This window comes from Pimephales promelas, chromosome 3 (genome assembly GCF_988280905.1).
Source record: "Pimephales promelas chromosome 3, fPimPro1.hap1.1, whole genome shotgun sequence".
In the NCBI taxonomy this organism is placed as follows: Eukaryota; Metazoa; Chordata; class Actinopteri; order Cypriniformes; family Leuciscidae; genus Pimephales; species Pimephales promelas.
This window is the reverse complement of record NC_142771.1, coordinates 41930371-41946040: the sequence shown is the minus strand read 5'-3', so window position 1 is coordinate 41946040 and position 15670 is coordinate 41930371. Positions and strand designations below refer to the sequence as shown.

The 15670-nt window shown below is 44.7% G+C and overlaps 1 protein-coding gene across 1 annotated transcript in view; it reads right to left on the bottom strand.

Annotated features, from left to right (window-relative positions):
• Nucleotides 1-15670, bottom strand: part of LOC148982103 (5-hydroxytryptamine receptor 3A-like) — a 42046-nt gene that overhangs the window by 8906 nt on the left and 17470 nt on the right. Inside the window, exon 7 of the mRNA XM_089127781.1 lies at nucleotides 1629-1839. Within this exon, the coding sequence (XP_088983907.1) occupies nucleotides 1629-1839 (211 nt within the window). The remainder of the gene's footprint in view (nucleotides 1-1628; nucleotides 1840-15670) is intronic.

Below are 15670 nucleotides of genomic sequence, written 5' to 3'. Positions count from 1 at the left end.
ACCTCTTCGTCAATTGGTGTTCTTCTCGCGGAGAAGACCCTCGGAGGTGTTCGATCGAGGTCGTGCTTTCCTTCCTGCAAGAAGGGTTGGAGCGCAGGCTGTCGCCCTCCACCCTTAAGGTTTACGTCGCGGCCATTGCCGCTTCTCATGACGCAGTGGAAGGTAAGTCCTTAGGGAAGCACGACCTGGTCATCAGGTTCCTGAGGGGAGCGAGGAGGCTGCATCCGCCTCGTCCTCCCCTCGTACCCTCTTGGGACCTCTCGGTAGTTTTAAGTGCTCTGCAGAGGCATCCCTTTGAGCCTTTGCAATCAGTAGAGTTAAAGTTTCTGTCCATGAAGACAGCACTCCTGGTTGCATTGGCCTCCATCAAGAGGGTGGGGGACCTGCACGCATTCTCCGTTGACGAAGCGTGCCTGGAGTTCGGGCCGGCTTACTCTCACATGATCCTGAGACCCCGGCCTGGATATGTGCCCAAGGTTCCCACCACTCCCTTCCGGGACCAGGTGGTGAACCTGCAAGCGCTGCCCCTGGAGGAGGCAGACCCAGCCTTGGCACTGCTCTGTCCGGTACGTGCTCTCCGCACCTATGTCGACAGAACGCAGTGTTTCAGAACCTCAGACCAGCTCTTTGTCTGTTATGGAGGGAGCCAGAAGGGAAGGGCTCTCTCAAAGCAACGGCTGTCCCACTGGATAGTGGATGCCATTGCTTTGTCTTACCAGCAGCAAGGCCGTCTGTGCCCCCTTGGTGTGACGGCCCATTCCACTTGGAGTGTGGCCTCCTCTTGGGCTTTAGCGCACGGCGCCTCGCTAACAGACATCTGCAGAGCTGCAGGCTGGGCGACACCCAACACCTTCGCCAGATTCTATAATCTGCGAATTGAGCCAGTGTCCTCTCACGTTCTCGTTTCGGCCAGTTCTGGACCTGCTCAGGTGTCTTCACTTGCTCGCCACTCCACTCCCCGGACTGGATAAGTGCGATATTCCTCAGTTCTTCCATTGAAGTCCTGAGTCCTCCAGCACCGACGATGCGGGCACCACTGCTGTTGCTCTGGATGCTGGCTAGGTGCCTCCATGCGTACGGTTCCCCCTTGGTAACCGTCTCATGTGTATTATCCACTGTAAGCCTCGCTGAGCATGTGTCTTCCCTTGGCAAGCCATCTGCCACCCCTGGAGTTGAAATCTTTGCAGCCACCTACGGTTGGTGCTCCAGTGTCTCCATATGCGTTCCTTCGTGGCCATATGAGTATTCTTAAGTCCTCCCTTCGGTAGGCATCTGGTAACATGTCCCTCCCGGGATATGTTTCCCAGTGTACCTTGGTAATCCTGTGTCAAAGTAGAATCCCTAAAAAAGAGAGGAGGAGTCCAGACTTTCGCAGGGCACTGGAAGACAGCTTGAAGATGGCGTGATGGCACAGACCCCCAATCTCCGTCACTTCTGACGTAACTCGAAGTGACTACAAAAGGGAACGTCTCGGTTACGTATGTAACCCACCCTTAAATTAACTACATATCATTTAAAGAGAATACTCTAGTTTTAATATATAATTTGTTCGATTGTTGCTCACTTACTTTGAACTTCAACAACAAAAAAATGTATTAATATTAAATAATCAGGTCAAAGTTACTCACCAATCAGAGGGAGGTTTTCAGCCGTAGAGGGCAGTGTGTTACTAAGAATCAGCAGCATCACAGAAATAGACAGCAGTAAAGTCACTTTAAAGCTCAACTTGTCATCTCTGTTTGTGTCGATGAAGAAGGTGGCCATATCCAGAATGAGGAAGAAAAATACCGGTACTATAATGTTTATGACATACAGTAGAGGTCTCCTTTTTATCTTGATCTGTCATAGAGAGAGAGAGAGAGAGAGAGAGAGAGAGAGAATTTTAAAACACATTTAATTACAATCAAAAATTAAACATTATTTCATTACATCATTCTCATTTTATAAAACACACACAAAAACTCTACTCTGCTATTTATGCATTACCCCATAAAAATACTCCTTTTACTGCAAACAGGCAGCAAAAATTAGTGTCCCTTCATGCACAGAACACAATACCTCTCCACAACACCATTTCACTTCAAACAATGACAAATCATTCATAGCCTTGAAAAAATTGAAATCTGTAATTATTCTGGACTTAATCAGATTGGAAAAAAAACACCAGTACATCTTGTCCCGAACTATTTTCAATCTTATTCTTCCTACTCACATAGATTGCCATTTTTTATTGGCCCAACACATAATTTAACGACTGACACACAGATGTCACAGATAAGAAGAACACAGATGAGTGAGTATCAACCAGGTTCATTGAGACAGGTGATATTGGTCAAATAGCAGGTGAGTAATGTAGATGAAGTTCAGTAAGTAGCTGGTAAACAGTCTGATAGCGTTTCTCTTATCTTGAGCAGGAATGGAAGACAGATGGGCTGTAGCAGCGGACGGGTGAACAGGAGAAGACCGGGAACAGGAGCAGATGAAACTTGGAGCCAGCGGGTAAGTAATCCTTTTCAAAGTAGAAGCGGAGCGGGAGTCTGTAGTCGTAGTGTAGACGAGACCAGACAGTGAGTGACTGTGAGAGGTGAGTCTTGACAGGGAGGATGGGAGGATGATTAGCACGGTGATTGATGAGAGCAGGTGACGGTTATTAGTATTCTGGGGAGCTGGAACGAGTGGGCGGAGTGATGGTGTCTGGTGCTGACGCTGATGGATCCGTGACAGTAATATCTCGAAAATATTTCATTCAGATCTCGAAATATTTCATTCATGAAGCCTTGGAAGATGGCGGGTGAGTTGGACAATCCGAAGGGCATAACAAGATATTCATAGTGCCCTGCAGGGGTGATAAAGGCGGTTTTCCATTCGTCTCCTTCCCGGATTCGGATGAGGTTGTAGGCACTACGAAGATCTACCTTGGTGTAAATGGATGCCCCTCGGAGTTGTTCCAGAGCGGCTGGGACCAGAGGAAGAGGGTAGCGGAATTTGACTGTTGCTTGATTGAGGATTCGATAATCGATGCAAGGGCGCAAGCCTCCATCCTTTTTTCCCACGAAGAAAAAACTCGAATCGGCAAGGGAAATGGATGGTCTAATGAATCCTTGGTTTAGAGCCTCCTGGATGTACTCCTCCATGGCCTTCTGCTCCGGGACGGACAGAGGGTAGATCTTACCTCGCGGTAGGACCGCCCCAGGCAGAAGGTCAATCGCGCAGTCCCATGGCCGATGTGGAGGTAGGGTGGTAGCCTGGTGTTTATCGAAGACATCCTGGAACGCCCGGTATGGAGTGGGGATCTCCGGTAGAAATTCGAAGGGAGGACTCTCCATGGAGGTGGTGGACAGCGGAACTTTCCCGACCGGAGTGGTGGAATGACAGATGGTCTTCGTAACGGATGATAGACAACGTTGGAAACAGTCGTTACCCCACTGTAAGATCTCACCGGTGGACCATTGAATGTGTGGAGAATGGGTCTCTAACCAAGGGCGTCCCAGGATGATCTCTGCCGTTGAGCCCTCCAGCACCAGAAAAGATATCTCCTCCTTATGGAGCCAGCCGATCTCTAATCCCAGGTCAGGGCTTCGATGTCCAACCCGACCGCGTCCCAGTGGTTGTCCCAGAATGGTCTGTACCTGCAGTTTATGTGGGATGGTTCGTTGTTTGGTTTGAAGACGGTTAAGCGTGGATAGAGCGATGAAATTGGCCGCTGATCCGGAGTCGATCAGCGCCTGAACTGGAATGGAACGATTCATATAAGTGATAGTGGCAGATGTAAATTTCAACGTAGAGATGGGTAATGGTAATTGAACCGTACTCACAGCGGGTCGGGGTGGACGAGTGGGACAGGAGGCGAGCAGATGGCCAGAGGCTCCACAGTATAAACACAAGCCGTTGGAGATACGACGATTTCTCTCTGATACTGGAAGGCTGTTGTGGGGTGATGGGCTAGGAGTTGGAGGTGCAGGGCTGTCGAGCTGGCATGCAGTGCGTCGCTGGTGGATGCGAATGGATTGCTGGATGATGCTCTCAATACCGACATTGTTGTCATAAATCGCCAGCTGAAGACGGATATCATGGTTTAGACCATGGCGGTAGGCGGTAATGAGAGCTGATTCATTCCATCCGAGAGTGGCGGCAAGGGTTCGGAATTGCAGCGCATACGTTGCAAGGGACGATCTTCCTTGCCTCAGACGATACAGCTGATCTTGCACAGAGATGGAATGCACGGACTGAGAAAACACCTCGATGAAGTGACCGGAGAATGCGGTGAATGTCCGGGTAACAGGACCTCGATCCTTCCAGAGAGCATGGGCCCAATTAAGCGCTCGACCTTGGAGTAGAGAAATGAAGAAGGCTACCTTCGATCGTTCGGTGGGGAATGATAGTGGATTCATCTCCATGTAGAGCTCACACTGCAAGAGGAAGCCACTGCACTCCTCCTCCTCGCCAGAGAAGGGCGCCGGTTGGGCCATGGGACTGACAGAGGCAGATGCTGAAGAAATGGTCACGGAGGATGTGGCAAGTGCTGAAACGCTGGTCAGGGGAATGGAAGGAGAAGGTGGGTTCGTTGTAGCGCTGGTGCTAGGGGTGGATTGAAGCATTTTGTTGGTCTGGTCTTCTGTCACAGATTATAAGAACACAGATGAGTGAGTATAAACCAGGTTTATTGAGACAAATAGCAGGTGAGTAATGTAGATGAAGTTCAGTAAGTAGCTGGTAAACAGTCTGATAGCGTTTCTCTTATCTTGAGCAGGAATGGAAGACGGATGGGCTGTAGCAGCGGACGGGTGAACAGGAGAAGACCAGGAACAGGAGCAGATGAGGAGCAGATGAAACTTGGAGCCAGCGGGTAAGTAATCCTTTTCAAAGTAGAAGCGGAGCGGGAGTCTGTAGTCGTAGTGTAGACGAGACCAGACAGTGAGTGACTGTGAGAGGTGAGTCTTTATAGGGAGGATGATTAGCACGGTGATTGATGAGAGCAGGTGACGGTTATTAGTATTCTGGGGAGCTGGAACGAGTGGGCGGAGTGATGGTGTCTGGTGCTGACGCTGATGGATCCGTGACAACAGAAGCCTTTCTCTTTACATATTTAAACCCACATATAAACATTTGCATAGAGAATTTTTCATTAAAAAAGCCTTAAAAAAGACTCTACAACAATAAATAAAGGTCTTAATCTATCACAATACATAAAAGCATGAAAAACGGTTTCTCTCTGCAAGCAAAAAGGACAATCAGAACTAATCTCTGGGTTTATTACAGAAGTAAAAGCATTCACAGCTATGACTCCATGTAATAGTCTCCACTGTATGTCACCCGCTCTCTTAGGTAACGGTGGCTTATATAGTGCTCTCCATTGCGGTCTAAAATCTCTACTAAGACCAATGACATTACGCCAAGGTGTATCACTCCTGTTATGTAAAACTTTCCTGTTAAAAACTTTCACACAGTTGTTATACACATCTTTCACATTAAAAGAATCAGCCCTGAAAAAAACATCTTTCTTTTCCAAAAAAATACATTCATACTCATCCATTTTTGGTGACTAGGGTTGGGTATCGAGAATCGAGTATCGATTGGAACCGAGACTAACTTTTCGTTTTTCCCGGAATCATTCAAAAGTTAAAATTTCGATTCCTAGTTTCGATATTCACAGTCCGCCGAGCGGAAGAAGAAACCGCTGAACAACACCAACGAAGAATCGTCTACCGGAAGTGTTCGCATAACCACGCGAGTCGAACATGAGTACCTTACGTCGGCGATCCAAAGTGTGGCTTCACTTTTCTAAAAATAACGAAATCTCGTCAAAATGCAAAATTTGTGACAAAAGGAGTATTTTTACAGAAGGAGTATTTCCTTCAGAAAGGATTATCTCCTTCAGAAAGGCCGTTGGTTAGCAAGGTTAGCTAAACTTTTTTGACCCTGCCTCTTAAAAGAAGAATCGAGAATCGTTAGGAACCGGAATCGAAACAAGGAATCGCAATCGGAATCAGAATCGTTCAAATTCAAACGATACCCAACCCTATTGGTGACAGTCTTAAAGTATGGAAAGGGTCATCCTCCTTGGGTCTTATGACACCTCTACAAACGTCTTTGATGGTTTTCAACTCCTCTTCTTCAAGAACTGACCTCCACTTCAGTAAAAGTTGATGAACCACCCTTAGAGATTTAAATCCCAATTTTTCTGCTGTCTTCTCAACATTGTCCAAATCCGGTCCTGCAACATTTGCTAAATGTCCCAATGTTGTAATTCCTGCTTTAATTAATTGTCCAGTGTTTGCAGGAAAATGAGAACTGTTCACCACATTTTCAAAACGGGTTCCATAAATCAGTGGTTCTTGAAGTATCCAGAACAAGCTTGACTTTTGAACATTTTTCACATCAAACAAATTCCAGACTTTAAAAATGTTCTGATAAAAAATTGGTGCCTTCAATACATTCATCTTTGGGAGATGCATCAAAAAAGAGATTTACCAAAATCTAACTCTTCCATTTCCTTCAAAATCTCACAAGCAACAACCTTCCAACTTGAAGTGGATGAACCATATAAAAGTCTGTGTATGAAACGCATTCGCAAAGCTGCAACTCTACTTTGCACATTTATAAGACTCTGCCCTCCTTCATCTTTGGATAAAAAAAGTAAAAAATCAACCAAAGCCTTCTGAATCTCACACACATGCATGGTCCACACATGCTAAACGGTGCCACAAAGTAGATGCAAGGTTGTTAATAATTAAGAGTGCGTCCCCTGTACGACATCTTTGGAATCAACCACTTCCATTTATTCAATCTTCCTTTTACTTTTTCAAAAGCATCATCCCAATTTTTTTTTAACAGTAGAAGCATCGCCCAGGAAAACACCCAGATATTTAAACCCTCCCCCAACTTAAGTCGTGTGGGAGCTTCGGTATGCCCTGTGACCAATTTCCAACCAAAATCGCTTCACTTTTGGCCCAATTTACCTTAGCAGAAGAAATTTCTTTAAAATCATTTAAAATATTGACCACAGTATCAATGTCCCTTTGGTCACTAATTAAGACCACTACATCGTCAGCATACGCTGATAGTGAAACAGTTTTACCTGAAAAAGGCAAACTTACACCTTTTATGTTTTCTCTAACCTTGCATAAAAGAGGCTCTATTGCAATAGAGTACAACATGCCTGACAAAGGACAGCCTTGTCTTACACCTCTTTCCACTTTAAAAGGAGCACATAAGCCACCGTTAACCTTAATGGATACTTTCAATGTCATTATATAAAATCTTAATTTTTCCCTCAAACTCTTTAGTAAAACCAAAAGCCTCCAGAGTTTTGATGTTGATGTTTGATATTGATGTTCAACCCTATCAAAGGCCTTCTCCTGATCTAAAGAGATTAGGCCAACATCAAAACCTTTCATTTTAGACAAGTCAAAAATGTATCGCGTATGAACGATATATTATAAAAAATAGACCTCTCCGGGATACAATATGATTGGTCAGAGTGAATCACTTGCTCTAGAACCCCTGAAAGTCTATTAGCAAGGGCTTTAGAGAGGATCTTATAGTCACTGCACAACACTGACACTGGTCTCCAACATTTAATTTCTGTGAGGTCTCCTTTTTTTGGTAGAAGAGTAAGGACAGCTCTACGACAGCTCAAAGGCAAATGACCATTTGTAAAACTGTCATTTAAAACCTCGAGCAAATCTTCCCCCACCACGGACCAGAAAGCTTTAAAAAACTCGACAGTGAGCCCATCTATACCTGGGGCCTTTCCAAGTGCCATACTCTGGAGTGCTTTTTCCAGCTCTTCCAAACGTAGCTCTCCACCAATATCCCCATTAGACTCAATAGAAACCTGGGGTAGTTCTTTAAAAAAAGAATTACTTATGTTTTGTTCATTTTTTTAACTCACATTTATACAACTCTTTATAAAAACTAAAAATGTGTTTGTGTATTTCATTAACATCAGTCAACAATCTCCCAGAGTCAGATCTCAATGAATGAAAAAAGCGTTTTTGACCATTCTTCTTCTCCAGGCCAAAAAAGAACTTAGATGGTACATCCATTTGGTCAACATTTAAAAAACGTGACCTTATCAAAGCCCCTTTTGCTTTTGTCTCCAAAAAATCTCCGAAAAATCCCTCATAACAGTCCAGTGTCCATTAGTTTCTAATTGCTCTTGCAACTGTACAATTTCCATTTCTAAAACTTTCATAGACCTATCTATATTTGCAGTAATATTTTTTGTGTACTGTTGACTTAACTGTTTAATTTGGGCCTTTCCATAGTCCCACTATTGTTGTAATGAGCTAAATGTTGACTTTGAGTCTCTAAAATCCTCCCCAAAAAATTCAAAAATATCTTTAAATTCTTTATGATTTAGAAGAGCATTATTTAAAGTGCCAGTATGCACTCTGTGGTTTTACAAAGTTCAGGAAAACAGCACAATGAACCATACAGTGATCAAAGAATGAAACTGGAAAAATATTACAACTTCTAAAAACATTACTCTGATGACTATAACAATATATTCTGTCCAACCTTGCTAAAGACATAATCTTATCTCAAACATGAGTCCATGTATATTGTCTACAATTGTGATGAAATGTTCTCCATACATCACTAAGTTTGTGTGTGTTAATGAGTTGGATAAGCCTTTTACGTGACAACATGTGAGGTTCAATGTGATTTCTGTTACATCGTGGAGTGCTATTTATGCACGACTTGTTTAGAGTGATGACACTGACACGAGCATTTCACATAGCAGCCTTTACTGACTCGTGACTCAACAAGACACAGTTGTTCTGCGCATGAACAATATCCCGAGGAGGGCAAATACGGAATCACCGTAAGGACAAAACCCGAAACGTTAAGTAAACAATACACAACATATTCCTCCCCTTTTACTTTTGAAGTCAATCTTAACAAATAAATGCTTTTGATGTCATACATACATTTGTCTTTAGTTTAAGAACATTACTCTTATTATTATTATTTTCATGAACATTCTATTAACTTTTCTAACTCTGGGGAAGGAGGGTAGACTGCCTCAATTCCCTGGCGGAACCCTGGGGATTATTCTGCCCCAATGTCGTGGGTTAGCCTCTAGACTAAAGATCCAATCTCCGTGGTGGTTTTCGCACTCTAGTTGGGTAACGATGGAGAACAGGCACCGGTGGTGTTTCTACTGAAGTGTCTGTAACTGTCACTGATGAGGAAGAAGTATTCTCAACGGGAACGCTTACCCGCGGTTCACTCGAAGATGGTGTGGGTAAGGTTTCTGATACCACCTTTCGACCCGAGTTGAAGAGAGATGCGTGTTGATGTGCGTCCAATTCACAGGGATCATCACTGGAGATTGTCGAGGACAACAACTGGTCAACATGTCTCCTCCACGTAAACTTTTCCTTTGTTTCAACGATGTATGAAACAGGGCCGGTTTGTGCAAGAACAGTTGCAGGTACCCATTTCGCTCCCTTTCCATAATTACGAGCAAGTATCTCATCACCTCTGTTGAAACTCCTGAACTTCGCCTTGGATCGCCTCTCCACCTGCATTCGCTGTTGTGACAATACAATCTGCTTGGTTCCGGTTGGTCTCAGAAGATCCAGTCTGTTGCGTAGTTGTCGTTTCAACAAAGCTGTACCTGGAGAGACTTTTGTGGTTGCATGAGGAGTGTTGCTGTAGGACAATAGAAATGTGTTCAGTCTTTGGAGCCCTTACCCTGAGATGTCTTTAGCGCCTTCTTCAGTGTCTGCACGAATCGTTCAGCCAGGCCATTTGTGGATGGATGATAAGGAGCAGATCTGATGTGCTGAATTCCATTTACACTCAGGAAAGACTGAAACTCTTCAGACACTAGCTGGGGCCCATTATCACTTACAAGCTGTTGTGGCAGTCCAAAACGACTGAAAACATTTCTAAGCTCCTCAATGGTCTTCTCCGAAGATGTGTTATGCATGACCGCAACCTCAGGCCATTTGCTGTGAGCATCCACAAGTACCAGAAACATGTGGTTCTCCAGAGGTCCTGCGAAGTCTATGTGAATTCTTTGCCATGGCACCTCTGGAAAATCCCATGGATGTAAGGGAGCTGGCTGGGGCATGTTCCTTACATTCTGACATTCTGAACAACCCTTAACTTCCTCCTCGATCTCTGCATCCAAGCCAGGCCACCAGAAGTAGCTGCGTGCCATCTCTTTCATTCTCACTATTCCCGAATGACCAGCGTGAAGTTCTTTCAACAAACGGTGCCTCAGGGGCGGGGGTATGATGACACGATAACCCCACAGTAAGCAATCCGACTGCACTGTCAACTCATTTCGTCGAATCAGATAGGGTTTGAATTTATCTGTCATCTTTCCTTTCCAGCCCTGAGATATCCTGGTCAGAACTTCTGACAAGACAGGGTCAGTTCTTGTGAATCGTTTCACTTGGGCAGCAGTTACCGGAGCACCTTGCACTTCTTGGAAGTAGAATATGTCGCCTTGAGGGCATTCTGGCTTTGTGTCTGGCAAAGGCAGCCTAGACAGTCCATCCGCATTGCAATGTTGCTCAGACCTCTTATACTTGATGTCGTACTGATGAGGCGACAGTAGCAGAGCCCAACGTTGCATGCGATTCGCTGCCAGAGAAGGAATACCGGTTTGGGGACCAAAAATGGAGGTAAGGGGTCTGTGGTCTGTGAGCAGGGTAAATCTGCGCCCAAACAGGTACTGGTGAAATTTCTTCACACCAAACACGATTGCTAAAGCTTCTCGCTCAATTTGAGCATAATTACTCTCTGCTGAGTTCAGAGTCCTTGACGCAAAGCGATTGGTCTTTCTTCACCAGATGGCATTACATGTGAAAGTACCGCACCTACACCATACGGTGAAGCATCACATGCCAACTGTATCGGTAGGGCAGGGTTGTAGTGTGTGAGGACCTCTGATTGTGTTAATGTGCACTTCACATCTCTGAATGCCTTTTCACATTTGTCAGACCATTTCCATTTGTTTGACTTGTTTAACAGTTCATGAAGTGGACGAAGTCTACTGGAAAGGTTTGGCATGAACTTTGCATAGTATGTTAGCAATCCTAGGAATGATCGCAGTTGGCTTACGTTCTTTGGTGACGGCGCATCCACAATAGCTTTTACCTTTGATGGAGCTTTGTGAAGACCAGCGCTATCAATCACGTGTCCTAGGTATTCGATGGTGGGCTGGAAGAAGTCACATTTGTCTTTCTTCACCCGAAGGCCATACTCTTTTAGCCTTTGTAGTGTTGCGTTCAGGTTCCCGAGATGGTCTTCATCATCTTTTCCTGTAATTAACAGATCATCGAGATAACACTGTACTCCATTCAATCCACTCAGGATCTGGTCCATGGCCCGCTGGAACAACGCTGGAGCCGAAGTTATGCCGAAAGGAAGCCTCTGATACCTGTATAGGCCCTTGTGTGTCACGATGGTCAGCAGCTCTTGGGAAACAGGATCCACCTGCATTTGGAGGTAAGCTTGACATAAGTCTATCTTGCTGAATTTTTGGCCGCCTGCTAATCCAGCAAACAGATCTTCAATTAGTGGCAAGGGGTAGTGTTCAACAGTTAACACCGGGTTGATAGTAACCTTGAAATCGCCACAAATTCTGACTGATCCATCCTTTTTCAGTACAGGAACAATTGGCGTGGCCCACTCGCTAACACTCACTTTCTTCAGTACACCGGTTTCCTCCAGCCGGTCTAATTCAGTTCCTACCTTAGGCTTTATGGCGTAAGGAACTGGGCGAGCCTTTAAGCACTTAGGTTTACTATCAGACTTAATGGTCAGTTTTACAGTGATATCTTTCATGCTTCCCAATTCATCTCCAAACACCTCTGCATGCTTCCTCAGAATGTGTTGTAGGCTGGTAGACTCTTTCGCCACTAAATGTACTTCCTGCCAGTTTAGCTTTATTTTCTCTAGCCAAGATCGACCGATCAGAGCTGTGTGACTACTACCTTTCACAATATACAGTGGTAAGTTTACCTTTTGTCTGTTTAGCTCTACAGACACATCCACGACTCCTGACAGAGGTACAAGCTCACCTGTGTATGTTTTCAAGCTCAGCTTCGCTTCTTTGAGACAGAGGTATGGCCACTTCTCTCGGTAAGTTGACTCTGCCATGAGCGATACAGCAGCTCCTGTGTCCACTTGCATTGGGACAGCTTTTCCATCTAGAAGTGGTGTCACCCAGTAGCCATCAGAATTTGAAGACACAGACATTACATGCGAGTATTCAGTTTCATCAGATTCATCCTCCTGTTGTTTCCCTGAATATTTCACTTGATTCACGTTTTTCTTTTTGAGTTTTCTGACATAACTTTTCTTGAACTCTCCAGGTTTAGCTGGGTTTGCTTTCTCATTTTGCTTTCTGTTTTGGCACACACGTTCAATATGGCCTTTTTTCCCACAGTTTCTGCAGTCTTTGTCTTTGAACCAGCATTCCTGTGCCATATGACTACTCTTTCCACAGCGGTAACATGCTCGCTTATCATCCTGTTTCACTCTTTCACTGTACACATTGTGAACTTGACTGGCTGTGCTTAACTCTTGTGCTTCTTTTGCAGCCATTTCCATGGATACACCGATTTCCATTGCTCGCTCTAGCGTTAGGTTACTTTCACATAAGAGTCGCTTTTGAATGGTCTCACTACGCAACCCACACACAAATCTGTCTCTTATGGTGTCACTCAGTGTTGTGCCGAACTCACAGTGTTCTGACAGACGCTTCAGTACAGCCACAAATTGTGCAATCGATTCTCCTTCTAATTGGTTGCGTTTATGAAAGCGGAATCTTTCAGCGATGATGAGTGGTTTTGGTGCATAATGTTCCTGGAGCATTTTTACAATGTCCTTGAATGAGCTATCACCAGGTTTATTGGGCTGGACCAGGCTACGTAGTAGATTATATGTCTTACAACCCATTACACTGAGAAAAGTTGGTACTAGAACTAGGGATGAGCGAGTACAGCATTATCTGTATCTGTATCTGTATCTGTTAACCATATGAATTATCTGTATCTGTATCTGTATCCGGACTGGGCGGGGCATAAACCGGAAGTGGGCGGGATTTAAACCGGAAGTGGGTCGGGTTGACTTGAAATGGGCGGGGCTTTAACTGGTATGTTATTTTAAGCATGCAATTGATATGGGTTGATCAGAAATTGTTATAATCTATTGCTGATTAGAAAACTATATTTAGATGACAGCATCAGCATTGAGCTTCAGATCAATGTTTTTTTTATCACGATAACAAACGAACTATATACAGAACAGAACAAGTTTTGCAACAATGAATACAACACATGTGGTTGCAATTATTAAGTAAAATGTAATGAACAAGAGTTTTCATACACAACATAACTTTCTTTTCTATTTTTTTTTTTACTTTTAATTTTTTTATAAGTATTTTTTTTCCACACCAGGTGTGTGTGTGTGTGTGTGTGTGTGTGAGAGTGAGTGAGTGAGTGAGTGAGTAAGACAGAGAGAGATAAAGGGGGTGGGGGGGGTACGATGACTGTGTTCTACGGATCAAATAGTCCAACGCTGTTTTTCAGATCTGTATTGACTTTAATGAAGACCAGTTGTTCCACATGGCTAGGGTCTAAGTTTGAACGCTGTGGACTGACCACATTTCCAGCTGTGCTAAAAACACGCTCAGACTGGACACTTGTAGGTGGACAACTGAGATGCTGCAGTGCTAAGCGTGTAAGATTGGGCCAGCACTGAAGCTTGCCTGACCAGTATTTCACTGGGTCTTCGGTAAGGCTGATGTCCCCATCTGCCAGGTAGGCCTCCACATCACCTGATGGTAAATGTGTCCTCATTGGAATAGCCAATTTCTTTTTCTGCAGGAAAGACAAGACTGAAGTGCTGCTGGTGGCAGGTGTCTCTTCTGTGTTTCTTGCAGGTGTAACCACAGGGTCACAGAGCTCCATCCTAAGGAGTAATGTCCTCTTCAGTGTCTCCACATCAACATTGTTTGGAAAACAGCTGTCCTTATATCTGGGGTCAAGGAGAGTGGCAAGCAGAAATGTGGAGTTTGCAAAAATTGGTTCGAAACGCCATTTTAGTTCTTTGCTCAGATTGGCTGCCAGTTTCCTTGCTGCTGTGCCTAACCTTTCCCTGGACTCAGCCGCAACATCTTGGCCCAGCTCCACTGTGGGATCCTGATCATCATCACCAGCCATGAACTGATCAGATTCATCCTCAGATTCCTCACTAGCATGCAGTGACCTGATAATGGAGCACAGGCCATGCAGGAGGGGGATGACCTCAGAGATGGAGGCGCTGTGTTTTGAGAGCGTCCGTGTGACCTCCTCAAAAGGAATAAGAACAGTGAGCATGTCTGATGCTAACTCCCACTCATTTGGATAGATGATTGTTGGAGCTTTACCCATGTTAGATTCTTGTGTCATAATCTGCACAGCCCTGCGCTGCTCCACCAGCCGCTGGAGCATGTAGAACGAATAGTTCCACCTTGTTTTTACATCTGTAATGAGTGTGTGATGGGGGAGGTTCAACTGTGTTTGCAGCTCATGTAGTCTGTTGCTGGCTTTGCTTGAGCGATGAACATGGCCAGATATGCTCCTGGCTTTGGAGAGAAGGGATGTCACAACCCTGTCCTTCTCCAGTGCTTTGATCACCACCAAGTGAAGCGTATGGGACACGCAACGGATGTGCCCATATTCAGTCAAAGCTTTCACCATGTTCGCTGCATTATCTGAAACAACAAACCGTATTGTGACAGACTGACCAACAGACTCTTCCCACTCTCTCATCTTTTCCTTAAGGCAGCACAGAATGTTGTTTGATGTGTGCTCAATGTCCAGCACACCAACATTTAGCAGCCCTGCTTTCCTCTGTACTGAAGCTTCCCCTACACGTTCACACCAGTGCCCAGTAAGACAAAGATATGCATGTGCATTATGATTGCTGGTCCAGAGATCTGTAGTGAGATTGATGACACCTCCCTCAGCTGCCTTAAGTGACTGGACCAACTCCCCTCTCATTGCCTCATAGAGCTCAGGCACTACAGTTCGACTGAAATAGTGCCTTGATGGGATCTTATACTTGGGCTCTAAAAAGCCAACAAGTGTCTTGAAGCCTCTCCTCTCCACCACAGAGAAAGGTTCAAGATCAGTGCAGATCATTTTACCAATCATCTCTGTAATTTGTTTTGACCGGGGATGGTTTGCTGAGAATGGCTGTTTTGCTGCAAATGCAGTGAGTATTGTTGAAGAGGAAGATGAATGTGAGCCCTTAGCATCACCCAGCTGAACACCAGTGCCCCGAGAAGGAAGAGGAGAGGAGGAGGTGCCTGATACAGTGGGTTTTCTCATGTGATGAACATATAACAGATGGTTATGCAGAGATGTTGTGTTGTAATGTTTTGCATCTCTACCTCTGCTTAGCTTGGACTTGCATAGCTTGCAAATGGCTTTGGATGGATCATTTTCGGAAACAGTGAAAGAGTTCCATACTGTAGAAGTCCTCTTGATCTTTGGTGGAGGAGGACCTCCATCCGCAGATGCAATATTGGTCTCAGTGGGGGAAAGGTGTGTGCTACTGCCACTGTTTTCATTGTCACTGATTTGACCCTCACTGTCTTGCAAGGTTAAGCAAACTCTGACTGGTTGTGCAGTGTTAGCTGAAGTACTCTCTGTAT